Raw genomic sequence first — 26766 nt, 5'->3', positions numbered from 1 at the left:
TCTTTCAAATACAAAACATTTTTTTTTAAATAAAGATTTTATTTATTTCAGAGATAGAGCGGAGAGCCACCTAGGGGCCCCTCAATGAATGTCTTTTGATATCATTTTGATTTTGAAGTATGTAAACAAATTTAGTGGAAAAAATGACTTTTAAAAAATGTTAGAAGGAAAAAGAAAAAAAAGGTAAGGCTATGGAATTCAGCAGTGTTTTAAAAAAGGTCAGCCAGGGTTGATAGTTCTTTATCCTCTCTTCCTACACATAGCTAACCAAGAACTACTTTTTTTTTTTTTTAAGATTTTATTTATTTATTTGACAGACAGAGATCACAAATAGGCAGAGAGGCAGGCAGAGAGAGAGAGGGGAAAGCAGTCTCCCTGCTGAGCAGAGAGCCCGAAGCGGGGCTTGATCCCAGGACCCTGAGATCATGACCCGAGCCGAAGGCAGCGGCTTAACCCACTGAGCCACCCAGGCACCCTACCAAGAACTGCTTTTAAAGGTCCAGCAGAAGTGCTCCTTCTTCCATGATCCTCTTCCCCTCTCTTTCCTCCCCTCCAAAGCATAATACACAAAATATATACACACCTCTTATGGCCTTTAGATATTCTCTTCCCTAGACTGGCTGTTGGTACAGTATGAACAAAGCTCCCTGAAAACAAGAACGACATCTCATTTTATCTCCATTTTCCCTCTAGCCTCTCATCTAGTAGATTCTGAACAAATAACGTATTACTTGAATGAGGTTATGGCTTAATGGATACACCTTGTTTGGGGTGATGAAAAATTTTGGAAATAGAGGTGATAGTTGCATAGCATTATGAACATAATTAATGCTGCTGAACTATAAACACAAAAATGCTTAATTTTATGCTAAATACATACATGTACTCAACACTGCTAGAAATCACACATCTCCAATAACCCTCTATGTCTTCCTGGAATATAGTAAGTGCTCAATAAACATTTGCTAAATAATGACTAGACAGGGGCACCTGGGTGGCTCAGTCATTAAGCGTTTGCCTTCGACTCAATCCAGTGTCCTGGGATTGAGCCCCGCATCAGGCTTTCAGCTCAGTGGGAAGCCTGCTTCTCCCTCTCCCACTGCCCCGGCTTGTGTTCCCTCTCTTGCTGTCTCTCTCTCTAATAAATAGATAAAAATCTTAAAAAAAGAATAGTGACTAGACAGAAAGATCATTAAGACGAATGTTAAGTTTGAGAAAAGGCTATCATGTTTTTGTTTTGTTTTGTTTTTTACGTAGGATCTAAGCCCAGTGTGGAGCCCAATGTAGGACGTGAAGATCAAGATCTGAGCTGAGATCAAGAATAGGATGCTTTTTTTTTTTTTTTTTTAAAGATTTTATTTATTTGACAGAGACACAGCAAGAGAGGGAACACAAGCAGGGGGAGTGAGAGAGGGAGAAACAGGCTTCCTGCTAGTCACAATGTGGGGCTCGATCCCAGGATCCTGGGATCATGACCCAAGTCAAAGGCAGATGCCCAACAACTGAGCCACCCAGGTGCCCTTAGGATGCTTAACCAACTGAGCCCCCTGGTGCCCCAATGTATATTGATTACAGAGCCTACTATGTATAAACTAGACATGGTATATATATGTTTTTTAAGGACTAAAGAGACTCCTAGAAACTTTTTCTTTATTTAACTTTTAATAAAAATATAGACTCTTAACTCAATAAAAAGATAGCAGTGATAGTAATTATCACACAGGAGGAGCTCAACAAATGTCAAAGTCTTTAGTTTTCAAGCCACATCATGACCACCTCCTTCTCTCCTTCTCAGTGGAATCCAACAACTGGCTGAGTTCACTTAATCATCTCACTGGGGCTGGGCCTTTCCTGCCATTCACCCAAATCCAGAACTCCTGATTTGTGGCTCACAATACTTCAGTCATCTTTTATAGAAGTGGAAATGAGGTATTTTTAGCCACAGTCGGGGACATAAAACTTCTTTTTTAAGGGATATAGGAAATTCAGGTATTCATTACCAAAAAGATCCTCAAGTATTAAAAAGTGCAATCTGTGCCTCTTTCAAAAATAGAACCTTTTGGGTTGAAAGAAAAAAAAATTCCTTCCCAAAATCATCATTACCAGGCACATCAGCCAAACAGGGAGCTAACAAGTCCTGCTGTTTACATGACAAAGAACACTGAAACTATACCACTGCAAAAGAAAATGGTGGGGGCTTTCTGCGTAGCACTCCTCAGTCCAGACAGGGACACAGACATAGCCCTCCCTCCTGAACTGTGTCCCTACCTGTGCAAAGGCTACTGGACATTTCTCTTTAAACACCAGATTTTAGCTCTTTCTCATTCTGCCCTGGGGACCCTTTCTCTTCAGGCTCTTTGTCACAGTCTGGAGAAATACTCTGACTCTCAATGGTAGCAAGAGCATCCAAGTCCAATCTTCTTCTCTTCCTCAGTTGGTGCAAGTGGGATTTGGATTTTATATGTGCTAAGACAGAACAAAACAAAAACAACTCATTAGAACTTTCTAGAATCAATCCTAGAAGCATACAAAACTAACTATATGATCCTTTTCTTTAACAATAACAGGATCAACACATACTGGTAAGAGCTGCATAGCATTTTTAAGGGAAGGCGAAGTTACAGGGCCAACAAGCTACCATGCAGTCAGTGTATCCTGCTGGGTGCTTTACATCACTAATCCTCACAGCCATCTTGCAGGACAGTATTATTCAGCTCATTTTATACAGGAGGAAACTGAATTTCACCAAGGACTTAGATTTTGTCCAAGGACAGACAGCAGGTAAGTTCTTCGGCTCACCTATAGTACAAAAAGAGATGAAACTTTCTAGAATGAGGGCTCTAAACTCAATTTTCCAGAACGTGGCTTCTTGTTACAGATAGGTTACCTTTCAACTCACTCAGCTAAAAAGTTATAAATCCAAATCCTTGTCTATATTGCAGAACAGATGCTCTGTCCCACATCAGACCTAGAGCTGTCCTTGCACTTCTTTCCTGCTCACACAGGTTACCCCTGCTGATCTGACATCCCTCTGCCTGGGTTAGACAAGCCATCTGAATGACTAATCCACAAGGTTCCCATTCTCCAAGCACACAATGCTCCAGAGAGATAACAGGAAGCATTCTTCTCTGCCAATCCTTTTTGAGAGCCCACAGAAGCAGTAAAACTGAAAGGTCACTGTTGCCTGATATATGAAAACTGTTCCCATCCTCATACTAGCCTCTTTCTACTTTTTCTTTTTCAAGGAAATTTTCTTTGGAAGCCTCTAAAGACATAGACAACCAGATTAAATTATCTTTGATATCTATTAAAAACATCATTTTAAGGTTTCAAAGCAAAAAACAAGTAAGGAAGAGGTTAGAAGTCAAAGAAAAGTTTACTTGGGGGAAAAAAGTCAGCTTTATTCTCCAGCTAGAGCCTAAGGCAAGAAAGGGCTTCTGGCCTGGCTCGCCACGGCAGCAGGAGATGGGAGCAAGGACTTGACAGATGGCACTATAGAAGGGCTCACACAAGCTAAGCTCACAAAGGCTCACAAATGTTGTTTCTTTAAGGCTATCCCTGAAGGACATTAGACAAACTGAACCACTAAGTTTCCTTTAGAAAAAAAACAATCAGACACTCTCTTTCTCTTCCCCTTTCATCATTATAAACCAACGACAATCGAGGCTTCTTCTGCTGCTTGGGCAAATCACGCCATCCCCAATCTCTGACAATGGAGTTCATTTTGCCAGCATTACCAGTTAACAGAACTAATCATTCTATTGGTTGGTATGGGGAGAAAACTCTATTTCTAGGAGAATCCCATTCACGGCAGTGCTCTGAACAGGATTCTAGCCACTGGGTCCCTACAAGCCCTACTGTACTCAAAAGGAGTGAGCCTTAAAAAAAAGTTCCAAACAGAATGTAAACTCAAGACTTGGGAGGCCCTGGCCTTTTCTGGGCTTTGACTAGAGGACTGCAAGAACCCGACAGGGGAGTTCAGTGTGACTCTGTGGCAGAAGTGAATCCAGGCTCTACAATAGTGAAAAAGAGCCTAAGGTCAGGGCCCATGCTGCTTAGTCAAGAGTACCTTTAAAGAAGACATAACCCTTTGGCCACCTCCTTTATACAAGTCTGACTTTCATAGCATCTTTTTTTTTTTTTTTTTTTAAGATTTTTTTTTTTAAAAAGATTTATTTATTTGAAAGAGAGAGTGTGTACGCATGCATGGAGAAGGGGGTGGGGACAGAGTAGCAGCAGAGGGAGAGAATCCCCAAAGCAGACTACCCGCTGAGCACAGTTCATGACCTGAGCTAAAACCAAGAGTTGGACACTTAACCTACTGAGCCACCCAGGTGCCCCTGCTTTCACAGCTTAACACTTTTCATCACAGCTTTAGCAATCACCACCATTTCAATATATTACCTTAAAAATTACCAAAGAGATCCCATTTTCAAAGACTGTACTCAGGAGGAGTAACTGAACTCCCCCTACCTTCCCAGCTGTTTCTGCTTCCTTGGTCTCTTGGGTGAGTTGGCTGGTTTCCCTTACAATCTCACCTCATCCACACTGAGTTTTAAACATGAAAGGCCAAGAAATTCCTAGAAGGTAGGTTCAGGAAAGTCAAAGGAGCTCTGGAAAGTTAACTGCAGATCTCTCAGTATAAAATATCTACTCTAGGGGCCCCTGGGTGGCTCAGTTTAGTTAAGCGTCTGCCCTCAGCTCAGATCATGGTCCCAGGGTTCTGGGACTGAGCCCCACGTTGGGGGGGGTGGTCCTTGCTCAGTGCGGAGCCTGCTTCTCCCTCTCCCTCTGCCTGCTGCTCCCCTCCTTGTGCTTGTGCTCTCTCTTCTGTCAAATAAATAAATAAAATCTTAAAAAATAAATAAAATATCTACTCTAGCTGAAGATGGAGCGCATATGATCTTCCTTTGAAAATCAGAATACAAAGATAACTCTCCAAAATGGGAAAGTCTCTATAAAATTTGAGTACTTAGGGGCTCTTAGAGGAATCTGGCCGTCCCTTTACAAATAAGTAGACTCAAGCATTCAACCCATCAAAGACCTTAAATTTCACAAGGTCACTGTGAATCACCCTTACAGTTCTCCGTGTCCTTCCCAGACTCACCTGCCCATTCACGGTCCCCAATGATGATTCGATCACAGAGGTCACACATGTGGTAACTTCTCTTGTTCTCCATTTCATTGCATGGCATCTTTACTGGAGCAGCTGCAGGCTTGCGGCCCTGAAAGAACAAGGGGGGTGGGGGGTGGCAGGGTGGGAGAGAAGCAATCGACTCAGAGAGATTTGGATCTCATTCTCTGATATTAAGGGAAGTGGGATTTTCCCAAGATTCCTTTTTCTCATCCCACAGAACAGGTGGACTATAGACAGATTTTAGCAACCTTTGTAAATGTGAAAGTAGAAACACAGCCTCCAGAGATCTAAAAGCAGCCAACTCTTCTGCTCTATTCCATGAAAAAGAAAGTTTGGTTTCCTGCCAACAAAGGTGCCAACTAAGGAAAGGTCTCTGAAAGCCAGACAATACGCAGTACTGTGATTAATGATCACCTGGATGAAACTTTGCACGATTTCAAGAGCAGGTTCAAGAACAGATTCTTCCCACTTCGAGACATCAGATACTTCTAAGCCATATACTGGGGGGACACTGGGACCAGGTCCTAATGATGACAAAGAGAAATTGTGAGAAGTCAGCCTCAAAGACCCACTCAATTCTGCTCCCAGGACTCCAAAATCCTCAAAGGAAATAAAAGGGGCCAAAGGAATAAACATTCTGATCATAACATTCATTCTAGCCAGAAACATGAACCAAACAACTACATACAATACAAGAATGATCAAGAAGGTTTACTGATCTGTAGCCAACTAGTCTACCCGAATAATCTAGAGACTTCTAGAGATAGGATCTTCCAGATAAGTCAGAAAAACAGAACAGAGTAACAGCTCTAGTGACAACCATGTGGGCTACAATATGAAGATAGCATATCAAAGGAGTAAATAACAGTTTGAAGTAAATGCCTGTTCTAAGTTGCCTATCATCTTACAGTGATGTTCCTCTTGTGGCAAGAGAGTTCACACCTTTCTTTAGGAACAGACACTAGTCTCAGGTTTGTATATATCCCTTCAGCAGTATGGCATTTATGAAACTTGTTGATACCATAAGGATATTCAGGGACTGAGACAGAAGAATATCTATCAATGAGCCACTATATCTGAGAACTAGAAAGAAGCCTTTGACTGAACTAGGTGAGCCCCTTCTTTCAGGAAACAGATCTAGAGTATTCAAGAAATACCCTTTCGTAAATACTTCTGTATGGAGAGGTGACTAGGGACAGCCTAGAGTAAAGCTACAGGCATTCTGCCCATTGGAGCCAACACTGTTTAGTCTCTGCTGGTAGCTTCCCCTGTCAATGGACACACTAAACTGCCTTCCATAGCTAGGTCAAGTCAGTTGTCTAAAGGCAAAGAGCATCTCCGCATGGACAAAAACATCAAAGTCCTTCGGATGCCAACGGCTGGCAGGTGCTGGCCTTTTGACTGTGCCAACCACAAGTAAGAGTCTTCATAAAATGGACTGCGTTGCACCTGCCACCACACGGAAAGGTGAGACTGGGAGGGTGCAGGCAGCATCCACAGCACACCTGGCCTTGGCTAAGCTCTGCACCTGTTTCCAGGCCACTCTATATTTTCCTTTCCCCTCTCAGTCCTTTGTTGGGTTTCTGTGCCCTGTCTAAGCACCTTTCAACAAGTTCTCGGCTCCCAGCTGCTATTTCTGGCTTGGGTCCAAGGCCAAGTTGGGGCGGGGAAGTCCCTCTGGCTTCTTGCCAGAGCCATGTCCCAGCAGACTAGCCCTGGCCAATCACACACAGCTCCTGGTTTATAAGGCAGCTGTGCCTTTCACTCTAGCACCAGGACTGAGCCGGCATACACATGAATGAGGAATGGGCAGATGATGCACTGTGCCATCAATCCCTCCTGACTCAGGGATGGGGGAGTTATTGTGGCTTTACCACAGGGGGAAGTCTCAAATCATTACAAAAAACATCTTTTGTTACAGACTAATTGTTAGCCCTGGGGAGAGGAGAAGCTGCACTAGAAATCTGTAGTAGTGAATTTCAGTTGATGCAATTCGATTTCGGTATTAGCTGAAGCCAAGAATTCTCCTATCTGACAGGACATGCAGAGAAAGCAGGGTAAGGAGAAGTAGGTATAAAGAGTCCCTTGGTGCCAGAACTACCCCAGAGATGCCGGGCTGAGAGCGAGTGTGGGAGAAAGAACTTCAGCTATTGGTGGTCAACAACACGGATCGAGATGTTTCTGTTCAGAGGCCCTGAAGAGCAGAGGGGAGGCCTCAGCTGTCCTTATCTATAACTGAAAGCAGAAATCTAACAGCAAAAGGCAAACAGGAGATGATTCAGAAGCATTTTTAAGAAATGTCCATAAGATAAAGTTGGTGTTTCACATAATCTCTTTTAAGGTAATCTCCTTTTAGCTCATAACTGAACAATTTCTTACCTGAGGCCCAACAGCAATGCTGTCTAGCTAAAGTTATGGCTATAGGAATCAAGAAGAGCACTAAAAAGTACAATGTGTGTGTGGTGGTGGTGGGGTGTCAGGCCTGTAATCAGTATTGCTTATTCAGCTGGCAGATTTTTGGCAATATATTTAACTTCCTGAAGCCTCCTTTGCCTTATCTGCAAAAATCAAAGAATAACACCTACCTCACAGGTTCAGTAATATATGTATAGCACCAAATTTAGTGTCAAAGACACAGTCCTCACTTCGGCAGCACATATACTAAAAGACACAGAACAAGGTCAAATGAAGGAGAATTTCCTTCCCTGTTCCTTAAAAGTGCTGTTCAATTGAAGGCAAAGCTGCAGCACTCGGAAGCACCACGTACCGGAAAGTGAAGGCAACGCTGGGAGCAAGGATGTAGGTTTGACTTTTGCAACTGCTCATGTGGTCTACGAACCATTTTCTTTCTTTCTTTTCTTTTTCTTTTCTTTTTTTTTTTTTTTTAAAGTAATCTCTACACCCAGCATGGGGCCCAAACTCACGACCCCTGAGATCAAGAGTAACATGCTCTTCCAACTGAGCCAGCCAGATGCCCGAGAACCATGTGAATTAGGAAAGCCTCCCTAAAGAAATCTGACTGCACTTCAGGTACAAAATCTGAAGCTGAAGTCACCCTTGAGCACCAACTCTATAGCGATGTTGCTAGTATGCTCTTAACCTGTTTGTAGCTACCACCTGAATATTCAACTCCTCATTGGAAAGATTTCATTTGTTTCCTGAGACATTACGAGGAAGTATCCTGCACAGTCACTGATGCAGTAGACCCTCTCCCAGATCGGGTCCCCAAAGCTTAGGACAGGTCCAGAAACTAAAGTTCCTTTTCTGGGTGAGCTAAGGATCTATATTCTACTGGAAATGGACCCAGGGGATAAGGAAAAACATGAGACTTACTGCTCAAAAATCGATTTTTAACCCATCGGTTTTGCTTCCGGGCATATCTCTTAGTCACTTGTTTCAGAGACTCAATACCTGAAAGACAAGGTAGATCTAAGAACCTCTAAGTTCTGACCCAGCCAAAAGGCAAGCCCTCCCAGACCAGCAGAAGAGAAATCAACCATAGCAGCACACTGGAGTATACTTGGTAGACAAAAATCTCAGTTCTGAGTTGAAGACCATTTGGGAGAAGGCCATTTGGGACTCTTCTGACCTCAGTTCTTTCTCAGACCATATCAGCGGTGCACTCTGCCATCCAAGGATGTCCAAGACTAGGTTAGATGGAAGAATTCACACCTTTCTTTAGGAGCTGGTTACTAGTCTCTGGTGTGCATTTTCCCTCAGTGACCAGGTACTCGTGAAATTCCTTGAAGCCAATGGATTGGAAGATACCGTGTTGATAGTCCTGGCTGGGAACAGGAGAGCATCAGCAGATGAGCCACTGCATCTGAGATGGCTTAGAAAAGATCTATCTAGCTGAGCCATTTCATCTCATAGATGAGAAACTGAGATCCTCAACAGTTACATATTCTCTAAACTCCTTCTTCCACCACCCCCCACCAGCTCCCTGGTTAGTTCTCTTGAAAGCTCATTCCTAGGAATGTCTGACAGATTAGAAAAGTGCAACTGTAACAAGTACACCAGACTGCCTTCCAACAAGCCTTGCCAATGCCAAGGACAAAGGCTAATTTACAAGTAGATCCAAAGCCAGTATTACATTTATGGTCTTTTGACCGAAAGCAAGGGAGGGAAAGTGGGTCAAAGAAATGGCCAAATCCTCACCTATTTTCTGCAACTTTCTTCTGATTATAGCGTCTGTGAAAATCTCTTAGTTCATCCAAGAGCCCGGCAGCAAGCATGTCATCCACCCTCTTATCCAAGCGCTCATCTAGAACTTCAATCACATTAGCCCATCAACCAGCAAGCCTGTTGTAGGTGGCCCACTAGACACTTACATGATGAATGGACAGGCTGCTACAAGAAATACATTTGTTCAAATGTAAGAAAGGGTTCAAAGATTATAGAATAACTCATATTATATATGTCATACTTAAGATCGCACTTCAATAAAAACAGCCAAAATGAACCACAGGTCGTCTTATATAAAGAGAAAACATACAGGTTCACCTGGGTGGCTCAGAGGGTTAAAGCCTCTGCCTTTGGCTCAGGTCATGATCCCAGGGTTCTGGGATCGAGCCCCACATTGGGCTCTCTGCTCAGCAGGGAGCCTGCTTCCCTTCCTCTCTCTCTGCCTGCCTCTCTGCCTACTTGTGATCTCTGTCAAATAAATAAATAAAGTCTTTTAAAAAAGAGAGAGAGAGAGAGAGAAAAAACATACAGTTACAGCTATTAGGAAGGACAAATATTTTATTATGGAATGTATATTCATTGTTTACTTCAGAGGTAGCTGAGACACCCCTTGGTTATCCTTCTTACTTTTTTCCATTATCTTTGTTACTCTAGCTTTGTGTTCTTTTTATATTTAAGAACTTTCATGGGGGCGCCTGGGTGGCTCAGTGGGTTAAGCCGCTGCCTTCGGCTCAGGTCATGATCTCAGGGTCCTGGGATCGAATCCCACATCGGGCTCTCTGCTCAGCAGGGAGCCTGCTTCCTCCTCTCTCTCTCTGCCTGCCTCTCTGCCTACTTGTGATCTCTCTCTGTCAAATAAATAAATAAAATCTTAAAAAAAAAAAAAAAAAAAAAAAAAGGACTTTCAGATGACATCACGGATAGGAACAAGGAACTTTAATCCAAAGCCATCCTAGGTACACCCTGAACTACTGAGCCAGACAAAGGAGCAAAGAGTCAGGGGTCATAATCATTCAGATGGGATGATAAAACTTTATTATGACCAAAAGTGGTGGTCAGCTTTATTATGAATCAGATTCCATTATTTTATGCTGAACTGCAATACATGTTTTTATTCACAAAAATTTCATTTAAAAAATTACCTTTTTTGATGAACTTGCACATGAGATCAATTTAACAAATTTTCACCATTTCAACCATGCTCTACATTATCTGCCATTGCTACTTCTCAGCCTGCAGTAACAGTAACCTCTTATTCGATATTCCTAAAAAGTCTGTTTATTAAGGACTCATCACATGCATACCTGACCACTTTGTATGTTGTAATTCATCTAATCCTCAATACATATATGTATTATTATTAATACATTAATTCCACTTTACAGAAGAGAAAATTGGGGCATAGGAAATGTTAACTAACTTGCCTTGAAACTCACACAGCTAAAAGATGGTGGAGCAGGAATCTGAATCCAGGCAGTTTGGCTCAAAGACCATATTCTTTTTTTTTTTTTTTTTTTTTAAAGATTTTATTTATTTATTTGACAGAGAGAGATCACAAGTAGGCAGAGAGGCAGGCAGAGAGAGAGAGAGAGGAGGAAGCAGGCTCCCTGCTGAGCAGAGAGCCCGACGCGGGACTTGATCCCAGGACCCTGAGATCTTGACCTGAGCCGAAGGCAGCGGCTTAACCCACTGAGCCACCCAGGCGCCCTCAAAGACCATATTCTTAATCGCTACACTATGCTGCCTGTTCACAGACAGACCAGCCCACAGGTTATCCTTAAAAATGGGTATCCCTTCTCTGTGGCCTCAAGGTACTTTCTAGCCTAGCATTTAGCACAATGTAGTAGCTATCTTTGTTTGCTGCACCACTAGACCGGGAGCTCCTAAAAACCAGGCACGGTCTCACGCTCATCTCTGAAATCCAAGTAACTATGCAGCATACCAGCACTTCAATGAATGCTTACTGAATGTTAGCTGGATGGAGAAGTTAGTACTATCCCAAGGCATTATCATACTTCACCAAAAAAAAAAAAAAAACCACCCACCAAACCATAATCAGGCTAATAATCATCATACCCATTTCTCAGGTCTGCGGCCTCCACCCAGCCAACCAGGGAGTCAGACCTCCTTCCTCAAAGCCTTCCTTCTCTTTCTCTTCAGACCGTCCCTGGATGGCAGTCTCTTACCCAACCCACCCATCTCCTCTTATCCCATCCTTGGTATCTTATCCTAATGCCAGGGGCACCTACTTCCCTTTCCAGACAGATAGCTAAGGGAAAGGCACTGTGCCTTAATAAGTTAATGAATCATGGTAATTATAAAATTAAGAGCTAACACTTGTTTAGTGCTTATTAAGACCCACTCATGGTTCTGGGCATTCTATATATATATATATATATATATATATATATATATATATATAAGCTCTATTTCAGATGGACTCTAAGGCATCAAAAGGCTTTTACCTGTCTGGTCAGCATGAAGCCAGAGGATGCAAAGGTTAGGGAACTTCAGAGGGCCTCCAAGGGGACCACCACCTTCCTCTGCATGTTGACGATGAAGAAATTCACTATGAGAAATCCCCGTTTCTTCAAACACTTGCAAGCTCCTAAGTCATTTAAAGGGGTGAGGGAGGGGGAACACACCCATAAAAACCATTAGAAAATACTGATTCTCAAATGAAACAAGGAGAGAGGCTATTTATTACAGAACCACCTCTTTCTCATTTTCACTGTTTAAGCTCCTGAAGCCATGAAGGTCTGCGGTTATTCCAATCCTACAGCTACTCAGGAAACAGTCCTAAAGAAAATTTTAGGTCAATAAGAATAATACTATTCTTCTAAACATACATTAACTTTTCTAAACTCAGGTTCAAAGACAGCAGGCTTCTTCCACACAAACAGAATGGGGCTCACTCACTGTCAGGTAAGCAGTAAAAGAGCTTATTTGGGAGACTGTTACAAGCCAGCAAGTCCAGTCTCGCTGGAACGCCTTTCCCACAGTACTGAAGTATGTCGTATATCCAGCTCATCAACTTTTTTTTACACAGGTCTAGAATTAACGAAGAACACTTCTGATTTGGTCCTCTACTAGCACAAAGACCACTGAAGAAAGAACTCACATTCTTACTCTTCAGCCACCTCCACTCTGTCTGCCTCCATTAGTTATGCAGCCCTAGGTAATACAACTCTCGAATCTACACGCCACCACTCTGGGTGACTGCAACTTATTCATTCAGCTTGAAAGTGATCTTTCCCTCCTGACCCAATTCTACTTCCTGAAACCTTAACACAAAAGTAGAGACCCTTGTCTTTCTATACCACTGGTCACTCAAAGAAGACCTATGAGGAAAAATCGTGGTAACAGATAATCTCAATTATCTGGAGATTAGGAAACAGTCTCAAAATAAAAGAAAAATGAGGGACACCTGGTTGGCTCAGTCAGTTGAGTGCTGGCCTTTAGCTCAGGTTGCGATCCTGGGGTCCTAGGATGGAGCCCTGCATTGGGCTCCCTGTTCTGTGGCAGTCTGCTTCTCCCTCAGCCCCTCCACCCCCACCCCTTGCTCATGCTCTTTCTCTCTCAAACGAATAAATTAAAAACATCAAAAAAAAAAAGAAAGATGAACAAAGTCTTCCAGTCCTCTCCAAAGAAGGGACTCTAGAATGCTTGTTCAGAGGCTACTGACTCTAAGACACAATTCTTGGCACATTACTAGTTTATAAGCAGCAAAATGCAGAGAGGTGATAAGATAAAACTCATTAGTAAAAAGAGAGGATGGGGAGCCTGGGTGGCTCAGTCAGTTAAGCACCATGATCAGGGCATGATCCCAGGGTCCTGGGATTGAGCCCCACATCGGGCTCCCTGCTCAGTGGGTAGGGCAGTGGGGAGCCTCCTTTTCCTCTCCCTCTGTCTGCTCTGCTGCTGCCTCTCCTGCTTGTGCTCTCTCTTGCTCTGACAAATAAATAAATAAAATCTTTTAAAAAAATAAATAAATAAAAAGAGAGGGTAATAAAGACCAAACTCTAGAATTACATCATAAAACATAAAACTGTTCATCTTTAATGTTCTTGTTCTCCAAAAATTTTTGAAATATCTCTATTAAAATATTTTTTAAAATAAAATGTTTGGACACTGGAAGTATAAATTTCATTTATCTAGAATGTGCATTATCACCTGAGGTGACACAGCTCTGAAGGAGGCAAAAATACCTAGACAATACAATGGTGTGTGACACTCTTAGGGGCAACCATACCCAAAGAAATATTATTCTTTAATACTACATTCCATGGAGGACAGGGAGGCAGGGAGGCAGAATTAGCACAAAATTTTCTAAAAAGGCTCTGGGTATATATGGGGTGGTGGGAGATAGTGAAAAAGAATTAAGAAACACTCATCTAGATTATTCACTTGAGTGGACTACTTCCTAATCCCTCTCAATACCAGATGGTGCTCTAGTATTTTATCTGTGTTAATCAACCGCCCTTCATCAGATCCTCTACCCCACTTCATTAGATACGGTTTCACTCCCAACACTGCAGAAGAATAAACTTACCACACGAGGCTGCAATTTCAAAACAAACCTAAGAAAACATGACCTTATGAGTTCATTCACCACCCTGCTCTTCCCTTCAAGAAAGCCTCCACATGTGAAGGTGAGCTGGTCTATGAGACAGTTTATAAAATCTACCTCCCACTAGGAAAGCTGCTGGGGCAGAACTCAGCATTGCGCCATCAATTATGAAACTCAAATCACAATGTAAACCAACTGCATGCCAGAAAAAATTTATATGAAAACTGTTATACAAGCAAAGATCAAATAGAAAATGAAGCACAATTACCTAGGCCCTAGGGAAAACTCCATTGTATTATACATTTTAAATTAACAACAAAGTTGGGTGCAATTATTTATTGAGGGAGTTGGATCGAGGCAGTAACTCAGGGACTCGCAACCTGTGAGCTGGGAACATACCAGCCTCCACTAACTGCTATTACCAAACTCCTCTCATTACCCAGGCGCACTGGAGAACTGACTGCCCAACTCCAGACGGACTCAGGCCCAGGCTCTCTTACCTGGCCACTTTGCGCTTGTCATGGGGGTGCAGCTTGGCAGCCATTTCTGGGTCCACTTGGCTTAGGCGTTTGTGGAGGACGTGGCCATCCTCCTTTTCAAGCTCTTTTCGGTCGGTCACTTTCTTGGTGCCCATCTCCTGGGGCTATTAAAAGAAGGTTCAGAAGCAAATTTAATTCAACAGTTCAACAAGTACTGCAACAGTGTATATGTCAGGCACTTTGCTAGGAGTTCAGAGTACAGAACAGAGAGAAACCAGAAGGTCCTGCCATAGAGTAAAAGACAGACCGTAGAAAATTCCAATATACTGTGGTAGTGTGGTGAGGCCACAGCACACAAAGGAGGACATCCTGCTCAGGGAAGTATTCGGGTACCCGCTTCCTTGTCAGAAGTACAAACACAAACCAGGGCTAACACATCTGTATTAACATATTCAGGAGTCTAGTCTTCTCAGCAAGTGACCAGGGTGGACCAGGACTGCCCACACATTACAGTCTGCAAAGTCTCACCCTATGCAATAGCATCTCCGTCAGAAGGGTTAGTGTTAGACATCTCACTGATGTACAGATTGTTAAAGCCAAGAAATGCTGAGTCAGACTGATGTACTGTTAACTTACATGAAGATGCTAATTAATTCACAGAGGAGAATTTTTCCCACACACGGCCCCTGCCCTCAGGCCACCCTGGAGGAGCACACTTCATATATGGAGGTGGCATTTGCTTCAGAATATTAAGTAAGAAAATTACAGTTGCTGAGTTTAAGAAATAGACAAGAGTCAACCTTCCTCCCACTAAAATTAGCTGGCAAGAAAGAGGAACCCATTCCTCAGTGACTTACAAGTGAACTAAACATACCTTAGTATTGACAAGAACTTTCCAGAGCAGAGATTCAATGTAATAATTGGTTCCTCCCACGACAATAGGAATTTTGTCTCGGGCAAATATATCTTCAATGTGAATGTTAAGAAAGACATCACAATATTTAATATCAAGAAGAGCATCCTGACTCACTTGGGAAGGAGGTATTAGCAAGAAACCACATTCATTTACTCGTCTGGAGAACAGAGGGGAAAGGGTGGAAACCCAGACGAACTGATATCCGTCTTCATGGTTTCCCATGAGTTCTCAGAAGCATTTCCTATTTGTTCTAGAGGGACTTGCACAAACCATATACAAATGCATGATGGTAATTCCTTCCAGTTCTAGAAATTTCTAGGCCTTGCTGCTAAAATTCAAAGCTTGCTTGGTATTCCAAATCAGTTTAATGAGCACAAGCCCAAGGGCTCTCAGAGAACCAAGTGTCAGCTGCTCAGGAAGCCACCACGGTGACGTCCATTGTGGGACTGCCTTCTTAGATAAAATACAAGTAGGTTTCTCTGTGCCATGGTTCTCAGTCAGAACTGATGGACTCAGTCAGTCCCCATCATTATGTGGTAGTACTGCACATTTCAGCCCCACTTGAGACTCCACCAGATAAACTGAGAAGCACAGATTCCAAGGACAAATAGATCTCAATTACCAGATCCAACTCTCTGACAACTTATCCAGCCTATGCTTCAATTTTCTCACCTGTAAAATTCTCCTGAATTCTAAGGAGCATTAAATGTGACAAGGCACATAAATCCCCTACCACGATGCCTGAAATATTTGCTTTCAATTGAGTAAGCACTGAATTAACTTGAGCCACTATTGTTTTTATATCCCAGCTATTTTGAATTCTTCTCTTTAGAATCCCTGTTGAACAGATAATTATCTGCTTTATGAAGGGCTTTGCTTCTGAGGATAATTGATAAAAAGAGACTTTCAACCTAGACAAAGACTCATTTGTGCATTTCTTCCCTTGCCAGCCTGTCTGTGGGCACAGAGATAGATGACCTCTTTTCTACCAGAAGCCCACGAACCCCAAGAGGTTGGGGTGGGCTGAGAAGAAAGCTGTTACCAATCAAGGATATTAAAGAAGAAACATTCTTTCTCTATTTGTTGTTGTTGGGTTTTTTTTTTTTAAGAATTTTTTTATTTATTTGAGAGAGACAGAGGGAGAGAGCAAGAGAGAGCCTGGTGAGGGGCAAAGGGAGAAGCAGACTCCCCGCTGAGCAGAGAGCCCAATGCAGGGCTCCATCCCTGGATTCTGGGACCATGACCTAAGCCAAAAGCAGACCCTTAAGCTACTGAGCCATCAGGCACCCCTCTCAATTTGTTTTTTAAAAAGAGAAATAACTGTATACCTCCTCTTAAGTACAGGGAGCATAGAATTACAGTAAATGTAACATTAATTCAAATATATACTATGATTAACAAAGGGAAAGGGAGCAAGGGAAGTAAAAAGGGAAGGGGAAAATGGTGAGTGGAAAAGGGGGAAGGAGATGGGATAGGAGATGCTTGGTGGAAAAAGGTTTAACTTGCTTGCCTAATCCATGAAACAACTGTGAAACTGGGTTAAACCTTTCTCTCTGCCTCTGTATCTAATACCTTACTTAGCCTGTCAAATCAAGAAGGTTAACTGGATACTTCTTAAGGTAGTTTCAGTTCTGACATTCTGATTTTAGGTTCTTACCTAAACTCAGATATCTCCAATTCTGTAAGGGATGGGTCATCCCTTACTGCCCTCCGAAAACACCATTTTCTATCAGCTCTTTTTGAACAACCAAATTGTCTTAAAGCAACAACATACATTTAGTGATATGTTTTAATTTGCCAAGGGCTTTCATATATATTATCTCACCTGATACAACTGTGTTGTAAAGCAGGTAAGACAAGAATTATCTGCATTTTTAATCTCTGCCTATTTGATAGGCAAAAAATATGATCTCATTATTTTGATTTGCATGGCCTTAACAACAAGGCTAAAAACACTTTTTCATGTTTACCATCACTTGTATTTCTTCCTTTGTGAATTACTACTCAGGCCCTTTAAGTATTTTTCATATTGATTCATATGAGTTCTTTATATAGTAAGGATATTAACCATTTGCCTTTCCTATGTTACAAACTTTTTTTCCTCTGGCCTGTAGTGTTTTTTAATTTTGTTTATAGTAGGCTAATTTTTAATTATAAAATATTCAATACAGGGGCGCCTGGGTGGCTCAGTGGGTTAAAGCCTCTGCCTTCGGCTCAGGTCATGATCCCGGGTCCTGGGATCGAGCTCCATATCAGGCTCTCTGCTCAGCAGGGAACCTGCTTTCTCTCTCTCTCTCTCTGCCTGCCTCTCTGCCTACTTGTGATCTCTGTCTGTCAAATAAATAAATAAAACCTTTAAAAAAATTTTTTTTCTAAAAAAAAAAATATTCAATACAAATAAAAGAACATATGTAAATTATGAAGCTTAATAATAAACATGTACTCATGAGCCCAATGTAAAAAAGGAGTATTACCAATTCTTTTGAAACTTCTATGTATTCACTCCCATCCCAACTCCCTACTTCCCCTCTCTGTGGGGAAACCTGAGATTTGCTATCCTGAATTGTCTGGTTTTATCATTCCCTTGCTTTTCTTTACATTATTCCTTATGTGTATATAACTCCCTCAAAAACATATTGGTTAGTTTTGCTTGCCTTTTTTTTTTTTTTTTGAAGATTTTGTTTGTTTATTTATTGGACAGAGAGAGAGAGAGCGAGCGAGCAAGTGTTGTGTACGCACAGACAGGGGGAGCAGTGGAGGGAGAGGGAGAAGCAGGCTCCCCACTGAGCAGTCAGACTGCCAGATGTGGGACTTGATCCCAAGACCCTGGGATCATGACCTGAGCTGAAGGTTCAACTGACTAAGCCACCCAGGCACCCGTTTTGCCTGCATTTTAACTTTTATGATAAATGGTATGAATGTGTACGGTATGAATGTCTATAATTTCTCACATTTTATTGTTTCTGAGATTCTTCCACATTGACTGCTGCATGTAGGTACAATTTATTCATTTTCACTGCTGAAAAAGTACTTATATGAACAAAGCAAATTTTATACATTCTTCTGTAAGTAAGAATTTAGGTGTTTGTTTTTGCCATCAAAAAGCAATGCTGCTATGAATGAGATCTATCACCTATCTCACTCGCATGGCAAGGTTACTCTACAGTAGATATCTAGTTCTGGTTGATATATATTCTTGCTGACACAAATTCTTAATTTGAATATACTGGAAGCTAGCTACTTCTGTTTAAAAAAGGCAGGGGGTGCCTAGGTGTACAGTCAGTTTAACATCCATGACTCTTGGTTTTGGCTTAGGTCATGATCTCAGGGTCCTGGGATCAAGCCCCATATAGGACAAGGGGTCTGCTTGGGATTCTCTCTACCTCTTCCTCTGACCTTCCCACTCGTGCTCTCTCTCTCTCAAATAAATAAATCTTACAAAACAACAACAACAACAACAAAAAACAGGGGTGCCTGGGTGGTTCAGTCATTAAGCATCTACCTTCGGCTTGGGTCATGGTCCCAGGGTCCTGGGATTGAGCCCCATGTCGGGCTCTCTGCTCAGCCGGAAGCCTGCTCCTCCCTCTCCACTCCCCCTACTTGTGTTCCCTCTCTCGCTGTGTCTCTCTATCAAATAAATAAATAAAAATTTTAAAAAGAACTTTTTTAGTAACTGTGTATCTACAGAGTCCTTCCCTACTTGAAAATCACGTAACTACTCAATTATTATCCCATTTGTTTTAAAGTTTTAAAAATACATATATTTAACTCTGAAATCCATCTGCAATTTATGTCATACATAATGAGGTCATAATTTTATTTTTTCCAAAAAGATTAGCTATCCCAGGAATATTAACTACTGTATTCTCTATTGTTTTAAATGCCACCTTGATCATAAGATAAATATATATAAACATTTTAATTTGCATCTGAGTTTTCTATTCCGTGTCATAAATTTGTCCAGCATAAATTCAATACTATTATAGTTATTATGAATTTTCCTCACGTCTTAATATGTGGCAGTCCAAATTTTTTAAAGCAATCCCTATACCCAACGTGGGGCTTGAGCTCACAAACTGGTGATTGAGAGCTGCATACTCTACCAACTGAGCCAGCCTGCTACGCCATCTGGAAGCCTGGACAATTAAAACATAGGGACAGTCCCCCCTTATATTATTCTTTCTTCCAAAATATACTGGTGTTGAAACTAATAGAACACTATATGTTAGCTATACTGGAATTAAATTTTAAAAAAATAAATAACAAGGGCCACCTGGGTGGCTCAGCTGTTCAAGCGTCTAACTCGACCTCAGCTCAGGTCTTAATTTCAGGGTTGTGAGTTTAAGCCCTGTGTTGGGCTCCATGCTGGGCATACAATCTACTTAATCAATCAATCAATCAATCAAAGATCACTGATCACAGAAAAAAAAATCTTTTTGCAGTCCTCCCCCACCCAATAATCCCTATTAAATTCTAACGATAACTCCACTATATTTGTAAATTGATTTTGTATCCCCATTTAAAGGGTAGGAAACTGAAGATGAGTTGGGTAAATGTTCTACCCAGTAAAATTCACTTGGTCCAAAGAGGCAGTTCTGGGACTAGAACACAGATCTTCTAGTGCCTAAATCAGCATTCTCTCCACTAAAACAGCTTCTCAAATTTTAATATGCATATAAATCACCTGGGACTCTTGTGAAATGCAGATTCTGATTCAGTAGTTCTGGAGTGAGACCCAAATTCAGCATTTCTAATAAGCGCCCAAGGGATGGCTGGTGCTGCAGTCTGACAACACTCTGAGAAGCAAGGGTACTGTATCTTTTGATCCATATAGTTCTGATGGGGGTGCTGCCTACTGGTTCTTCTTAAGTCTTGGCTTAGAAGAAACTGTCACTGAAACGAAAACTTCTTTCTTGGCTTGGACTGCCTTGCACCCACCGAACCCAGTTGCTGTCTTTCCTAAGGATATCAGAGCAGTTGCCTTGTTCCTGAAATCCACAACTGTGTAATTTGTCACGAGAGGATCCACAAAGCTGATCATGTGGTGCTGGCATATTCTCTGCTCTTGGGCAGAAACTTTGTTGGTGATGATGTCTAGGCCTTCATAAACCTAGGGGAAAGAAAATAAGCATAAGAAAGTCACCTGCCTCCTTAAAAGGCACACGTGCCCTCCAGCCAAACACGTGACTGACCCAAAGCCACAGGATAGATGTGTTCTAACCCTATGTGTTCAGAGCACAGCAGACCCACAAAAACCTAAGACAAAGGAAGCAGAAGAAAACAGAACATTGACTTTCTTATCAAATAGTAGCTATTAGCTTAGACTTCAAGATAAAAAGTGTATGTAAATCAATGCTCAACTGAGAATTCTGCAAGATTAATTGGAGGTTCTTTAGGTTTAAAAATTGGCAGATTGTTTTATTTATTTTATTTATCACAAGTCTCCAGAAAGGTAACATTTTGCATTGCTCATAGTTCTACTTCAAATGCTTAGGTATTTCTTGGATTTAAATGGCTCTGAGAGATTTTTAGAATCTTGGCTCCATTTGCAGAGAAGTGGCCTATTTACAAAGATACATATAAAACACACACATACACACTTTGAAGTCAGAACCCCTAATACTGCTGTACTGTAATGGAAACATTGTGATCTAACCAAATTACTGCTTCAGGGGGTCAGCACATGCAGTCTAAATACTCAAAGGCAATATCCTGTCTGTAAGCTCTTGATCTGCCAATTCAACTAAAAAGTTCAAATGTACTTCTTCTAAATGCAAGGTCTCAGATGGAGAACAGATCTGAAAATACTAGTTTGGAAATAGGGATGAATGCTTTGAGATTAAATGTTCTCTCTGTAATCACTGATTCTACAGGGAGCATTGAATGAACAAATAATAAGTTCCATAGAGCCCACAAAGATGTTAAAAGCATTTTTTATCTCACATTTCCCTTTACTTACATGAGTGTCGATTAAGTACAGTACAGTATAATGGTTAGGAGGAAGGACGCTGGCGCCAGGCTGCCTCAGATCAATTCCTAGCTCTGCCAGTTCCCAGTTCTTTGTACTTATGGAGTAGTCAGTTACTAACCTCTCTCTACCTCAATCCCTCATCAGTAAATGAGGATAACAGTATCTATCTCATGGGGTTGTTGTGTGGATTAAGTGAGTTAATACATGCAAAGCACTTAGTTTTAGCCTACCACACTGCATCACTATACAGGATCATTACGTAACTACCTGTATTACAACCACTACTACTATCACAGTGCAAGGAGAACAGGAAATAAGTTTAATGTCATTATCACTCTGAAGCTTTCATGCTCTTAATGACCAACGTTATTTACCCAACAAGAATATAAGCTATCTTCAAGTAAAAGAAAATTGTTAATTAGTAAAATAGTGCACAGAAGAAATATAAAGAGCCATAGGGAAAGAACCAGCTCTGCCTTTAACTCATTTAATCTGCACTTGACAACAGACTTGCATTCTCACACCCGAAAACTGATGGAATCTTAAATCACAGGGTGTTCTTTTTTGTACATCTTGAATAAGATGTCCTTCTGACATTATAAAGTGCTGTAGCACATACTGTACATTGCAGTCTTCCGCACAAATTAAGAAAAGTAAAGGAAGGAAAGGAGTTAATAATTGCGTGTTTTGGGTGCCTAGGTGGCTGAGTTGGTTAAGTGTCTGCCTTCAGCTCAGGTCACAATCCCAGGGTCCCGGGATCGAATACCATGTCGGGCTCCCTGAGGGAGTCTGCTTCTGTCTCTGACCCTGATCCCACTCGTTCTTTCGATCTCTCTCTCAAATAAATATGTAAAATCTTAAAATTAAAAAAAAAGGAAAAGGCATAGTTGAAAATGCCCAGTTACCATTCCCCACCTCCAAAAAGCCAAAATGTAAATATCTCTCCCAGTAAATCCTATCAGATACATAAGTTTGTAGATAAAATTTCATCCTGAGTCCTGCCTTTATGTGTATCTTCTAGAACTCCTAAAAATGGTAAGTTTAAATAAACACATCAACATAAATCAAACAGAAGGTAAGCCCAGAACAAGGCTCACCTTATTTATTAAAGGAAGTGGCCTACTGTACTGTTTATGGTATATACAAATGCCAACAAATATCAGAAAGAAGGAAAAGTAATTAATGGTTTCAAGAAGAAAAGAGTATTAAAACTAGACGTCTTGCTCACAGAGTTAACAAAAACTAATACACACAAAAGTACTACATCTTGGTTACCAGTGTAAATTGTCCTCTTTGAGTGATTTGTCAACTTTTCATTTCCCATACCACTGAATTAAAAGAAACTGGGCATAAAGATATGGGTGATACTAAGTGGATAACTGATGATAAAAGGATTGTTTATTTTTAGGTATCATATGGTTTTATAGTTATGTTAAAAAAAAAAAGGAGTCCTTAACTTTGAGGTATACACTATACTGAGGTACACACGAATAAAAATATATTTTTAAAGAAATTAGAACCGATCCAAGGTTATGTCTATAATAATGTTGTTTCAGTCTTCCATTCTAATATGACTTCTTTCAATAGCTACTGATGTGCTGTTATAGTTGAGCTTACAAATGACTGCAACTGTGATCACAGCTACTGTGTATTTTTTCATTTTACCCATGAATAAATTTTTCAAAAGATTTTATTTATTTATTTGTCAGAGAGAGAGAGAGAGCGCACGCACAAACGGGGAGCAGCAGGCAGCACAGGCAGAAGGAGAAGCAGGCTCCACACTGAGCAAGGAGCCTGAAGCAGATTCGATCCCAGGACCCTGTGATCATGATCTGAGCCAAAGACAGATGCTTAACGACTGAGCCACCCAGGCGTCCTCCATGAATGAATTTTTTAACAAGCAAGAAGGGAAGGGTAGATGAAGGGCATATGTAAAGTACATCTATATCTGCATTGAATTGGAGCAAGAATGATGCTGCAAAGAAATTTGTTAATAATGACACAGGAGGGGCGCCTGGGTGGCTCAGTTGGTTAAGCAACTGCCTTCGGCTCAGGTCACGGTCCCGGAGTCCCGGGATCGAGTCCCGCATCAGGCTCCCAACTCCATGGGGAGTCTGTTTCTCTCTCTGACGTTCTCACCTCTCATGCTCTCTCTCACTGTCTCTCTCTCAAATAAATAAATAAATTCTTTAAAAAAAAAAAATAATAATGACACAGGAATTTTTTTTTTTAAAGATTTTATTTATTTATTTATTTGACAGACAGAGATCACAAGTAGGCAGAGAGGCAGGCAGAGAGAGAGAGAGGAGGAAGCAGGCTCTCCGCGGAGCAGACAGCCCGATGCGGGGCTCGATCCCAGGACCCTGGGATCATGACCTGAGCCGAAGGCAGAGGCTCCAACCCACTGAGCCACCCAGGTGCCCCTGACACAGGAATTATGATCACTGGCTGGCTCAATCGGTAGAGCATCCAACACTTTTTTTTTTCCCATTCATTTAGCCAACACATAGTACATCATTAGTTTTGATATAGTGTTCACTGATGCATTAGTTGCATATAACACTCAGTGCTCATCACATCATGTGTCCTCCTTAATGCTAATCACCCAGTTACCCTATTCCCCTTCTACAACTCTCAATTTCCCAGAGTCTACAGTCTCTCATGGTTTGTCTCCCTGTCTAATTTCTTCCCATTCAGTTTTCCGTCCCTTCTTCTGTGGTCCTCTGTGCTATTTCTTATATTCCATATATAAGTGAAACCATATGATGATTGTCTTTCTCTGATTGATGAGCACCTGACTCTTTTGGGATGATGAGTTCAAGCCCCATACTGAGTGTAGAGATTACTTTAGGAAAAAAAAAAAAAAGGATTATGATCACTGAATGAAAGGCAGAACAACTGTGCAAGTAAAATTTGCAGTAACATTCATAACATTAAAATTTTATGGTTATAGGGGCACCTGGGGGGCTCAGTTGGTCGAGCAACCAAGTCTTGATTTTGGCTCAGGTCATGATCTCAGGATCCTGGGATCAAGTCTCATGTTGGGATCTGGGCTCAGTGAGGAGTCTGCTTGAGGATTCTCTCTCCCTCTCCCTCTGCCTGCCCCTCCCCTTGCTCTCACATTCTCTCTCTCTCAAATAAATAAATAAATCTTTAAAAAATTTTATGTTTATTTTCTGCTTTTCACAATAGGGAAAAAAAGTATATGAAGACTGGGACCCATGTTCCAATAATGGGGTAGGGAGAACAAACTAACTGAAATAAGATCAGACAAGTGTTCCTAACTACTGAAGTGAGGTGAGATGCACAGCAGTTCGACTAGCATCCACTCTAACTTTTTATATGCTGGAAATTTTCCCTAGCAAAAAGTTACTTTTAAAATATTTGGGTGCACTTCATACCCACTAAGATGGCTACCGTCAAAAAACAGAAAATAATAAATGTTGGTGCAGATGTAGAGACATTAGCACCCCTGCGCTTTGCTGGTGGGAATATAAAATGATGCAGCTATGGATGGAAAACAGTACAATGATTCATCAAAACATAAAAAATAGTGGGGTGCCTGGCTGACTCAGTCTGTAGAGCATGTGACTCTTGATCTCAAGGTTGTGAGTTCAAGCCCCATAAAAATATAAAAAATAGGGGCACCTGGGTGGCTCAGTCAGTTGAAGCTTCTGCCTTCAGCTCGGGTCATGGTCCTGGGGTCCTGGGATTGAGTCCCATATCAGACTCCCTGCTTCACGGGGAGCCTGCTTCTCCCTCTTCCTCTCTCTCTCTGTCTCTCATAAATAAATAATTTATATATATACAAATAAAATAGAATTACTGTATGATCCAGTACTCCACTTCTGGGTACAAACCCAAAAGAACTGAAAGCAGGGAGCTGAACAGATATTTATGCACCCATGTTCATAGCAGCATTATTCACAGAAGCCAAAGGTGGAAGCAATCCATGTTCATCATGAATGAATGGATAAACAAAATGTGCTGTATACATATAATGGAAAATTATTCAACCTTAAAAAGGAAGGAAATTCTGACACATACTATAACATGGAAGAACCTTGAAGACATCATACTAAGTGAAATAACCCAGAAACAAAAAGACAAATATTGTAGGATTCTACTTATATGACATAACTAAAGTGGTTAAATTCTAAGGCAGAAAGTAGAATGGTGCTTGCCAGGGGCTGGGGCAGAGAAGAATGGGGAAGTATAAACCAGGTACAGAATTTCACTTTGGGAAGACCAAAAAAGTTCTGGAGATGAAGGGTGATGATGGTTGGAGAACAATGTAAATGTGCATAATGTATGGTAAAATAGTAAATTTTATGTCATGTATATTTAACCACATATAGTTTACCATAACAAAAGACTTGGAAGACAGATTTTTTGGTATAATAAGAAACCAGTGAATATTAGCAATGAAATGAAATTTTCAAAAATTTGTTGAATTTTTCAATTCTTTTTCTTTTTAAAATTTTTAAGAGGTTTTATTTGTTTATTTGAGAGACAAAGAGTACATGAGCAGGGGGAGCAGGAAAGGGAGAGGGAGAAGCAGACTACCCGCCTGAGCAGGGAGCCCAATTTGGAACTCGATTCCAGGTTGCTGGGATCATGACCTGAGCCAAAGGCAGACACTCAATGGATTGAACCACCAAGGCACCCCCCTGAATTTTTCAATTCTTTTTAGTATATACCCAGAAATGGAATTGCTGGATTACATCATAACTTTTAAAGAGGGGCACCTGGGTGGCTCAGTGGGTTAAAGCCTCTGCCTTCGGCTCAGGTCATGATCCCAGGGTCCTGGGATCTAGCCCCACATCGGGCTCTCTGCCCAGCAGGGAGCCTACTTCCTCTTCTCTCTCTGCCTGCCTCTCTGCCTACTTGTGATATCTGTCTGTCAAATAAATAAATAAAATATTTAAAAAAAAAATCATTGAGAGGACTGGTAATGTTCTATTTCTTGAACTGAGTTTTGATTACACGGGTATTTTCACTTTCTTTTTTTTTTTTAAGATTTTATTTATTTATTTGAGAGAGAGAATGAGAGAGAGAGCATGAGAAGAGGGAGGGTCAGAGGGAGAAGCAGACTCCCTGCCAAGCAGGAAGCCCGATGTGGGACTCAATCCCGGGACTCCAGGATCATGACCTGAGCTGAAGGCAGTCACTTAACCAACTGAGCCACTCAGGCGCCCTCACTTTTTGGATAACTTACTGAACTATACAGTTACAAACTATTCATTATGTTAGCTTTTATTTTTAAGGAATCTCTACACTCAACATGGGGTTTGAACCTATATCCCCAAGAACAAGAGCTGCACACTCCACCAACTGAGCGTGCCAGAAGCTCCATGAATTATGCATTTTATGACATTGATTATTGATTATTTTGATTATTATTAAATTGATTATTTATCAATTAAAATCATACCACCCAGACAAAAAGCAAAAACACAACACATTCTACACATTTGCACTAAGGATAAATATCTAAACAAATGCAGA

General features: G+C 41.2%; 1 protein-coding gene across 3 annotated transcripts in view; it reads right to left on the bottom strand.

The window, feature by feature from the left end:
- Positions 1-428: 428 nt before the first annotated feature.
- TRIT1 (tRNA isopentenyltransferase 1) overlaps positions 429-26766 on the bottom strand; it is a 48659-nt gene continuing 22321 nt past the window's right edge. The window contains exons 2-12 of one of the 3 annotated variants that reach the window (XM_032361784.1): positions 20257-20397; positions 15246-15344; positions 14393-14535; positions 11788-11930; positions 9296-9407; positions 8810-8922; positions 8471-8548; positions 5552-5661; positions 5108-5225; positions 2269-2466; positions 429-647 (exon numbers count right to left, since the gene is read on the bottom strand). In XM_032361784.1, coding sequence (XP_032217675.1) covers positions 2297-2466; positions 5108-5225; positions 5552-5661; positions 8471-8548; positions 8810-8922; positions 9296-9407; positions 11788-11930; positions 14393-14535; positions 15246-15344; positions 20257-20397 — 1227 coding nt within the window. In that variant the 3' untranslated portion in view covers positions 429-647; positions 2269-2296. Of the gene's footprint in view, positions 648-1752; positions 2467-5107; positions 5226-5551; positions 5662-8470; positions 8549-8809; positions 8923-9295; positions 9408-11787; positions 11931-14392; positions 14536-15245; positions 15345-20256; positions 20398-26766 lie in introns of those variants that run through there. The other 2 variants (XM_032361783.1, XR_004289920.1) reach the window with 2 other exon arrangements.

This window comes from Mustela erminea, chromosome 10 (genome assembly GCF_009829155.1).
Source record: "Mustela erminea isolate mMusErm1 chromosome 10, mMusErm1.Pri, whole genome shotgun sequence".
NCBI classification, from domain to species: domain Eukaryota; kingdom Metazoa; phylum Chordata; class Mammalia; order Carnivora; family Mustelidae; genus Mustela; species Mustela erminea.
The sequence above is the reverse complement of the archived record's forward strand: the minus strand, read 5'-3'. Positions and strand labels throughout refer to the sequence as shown.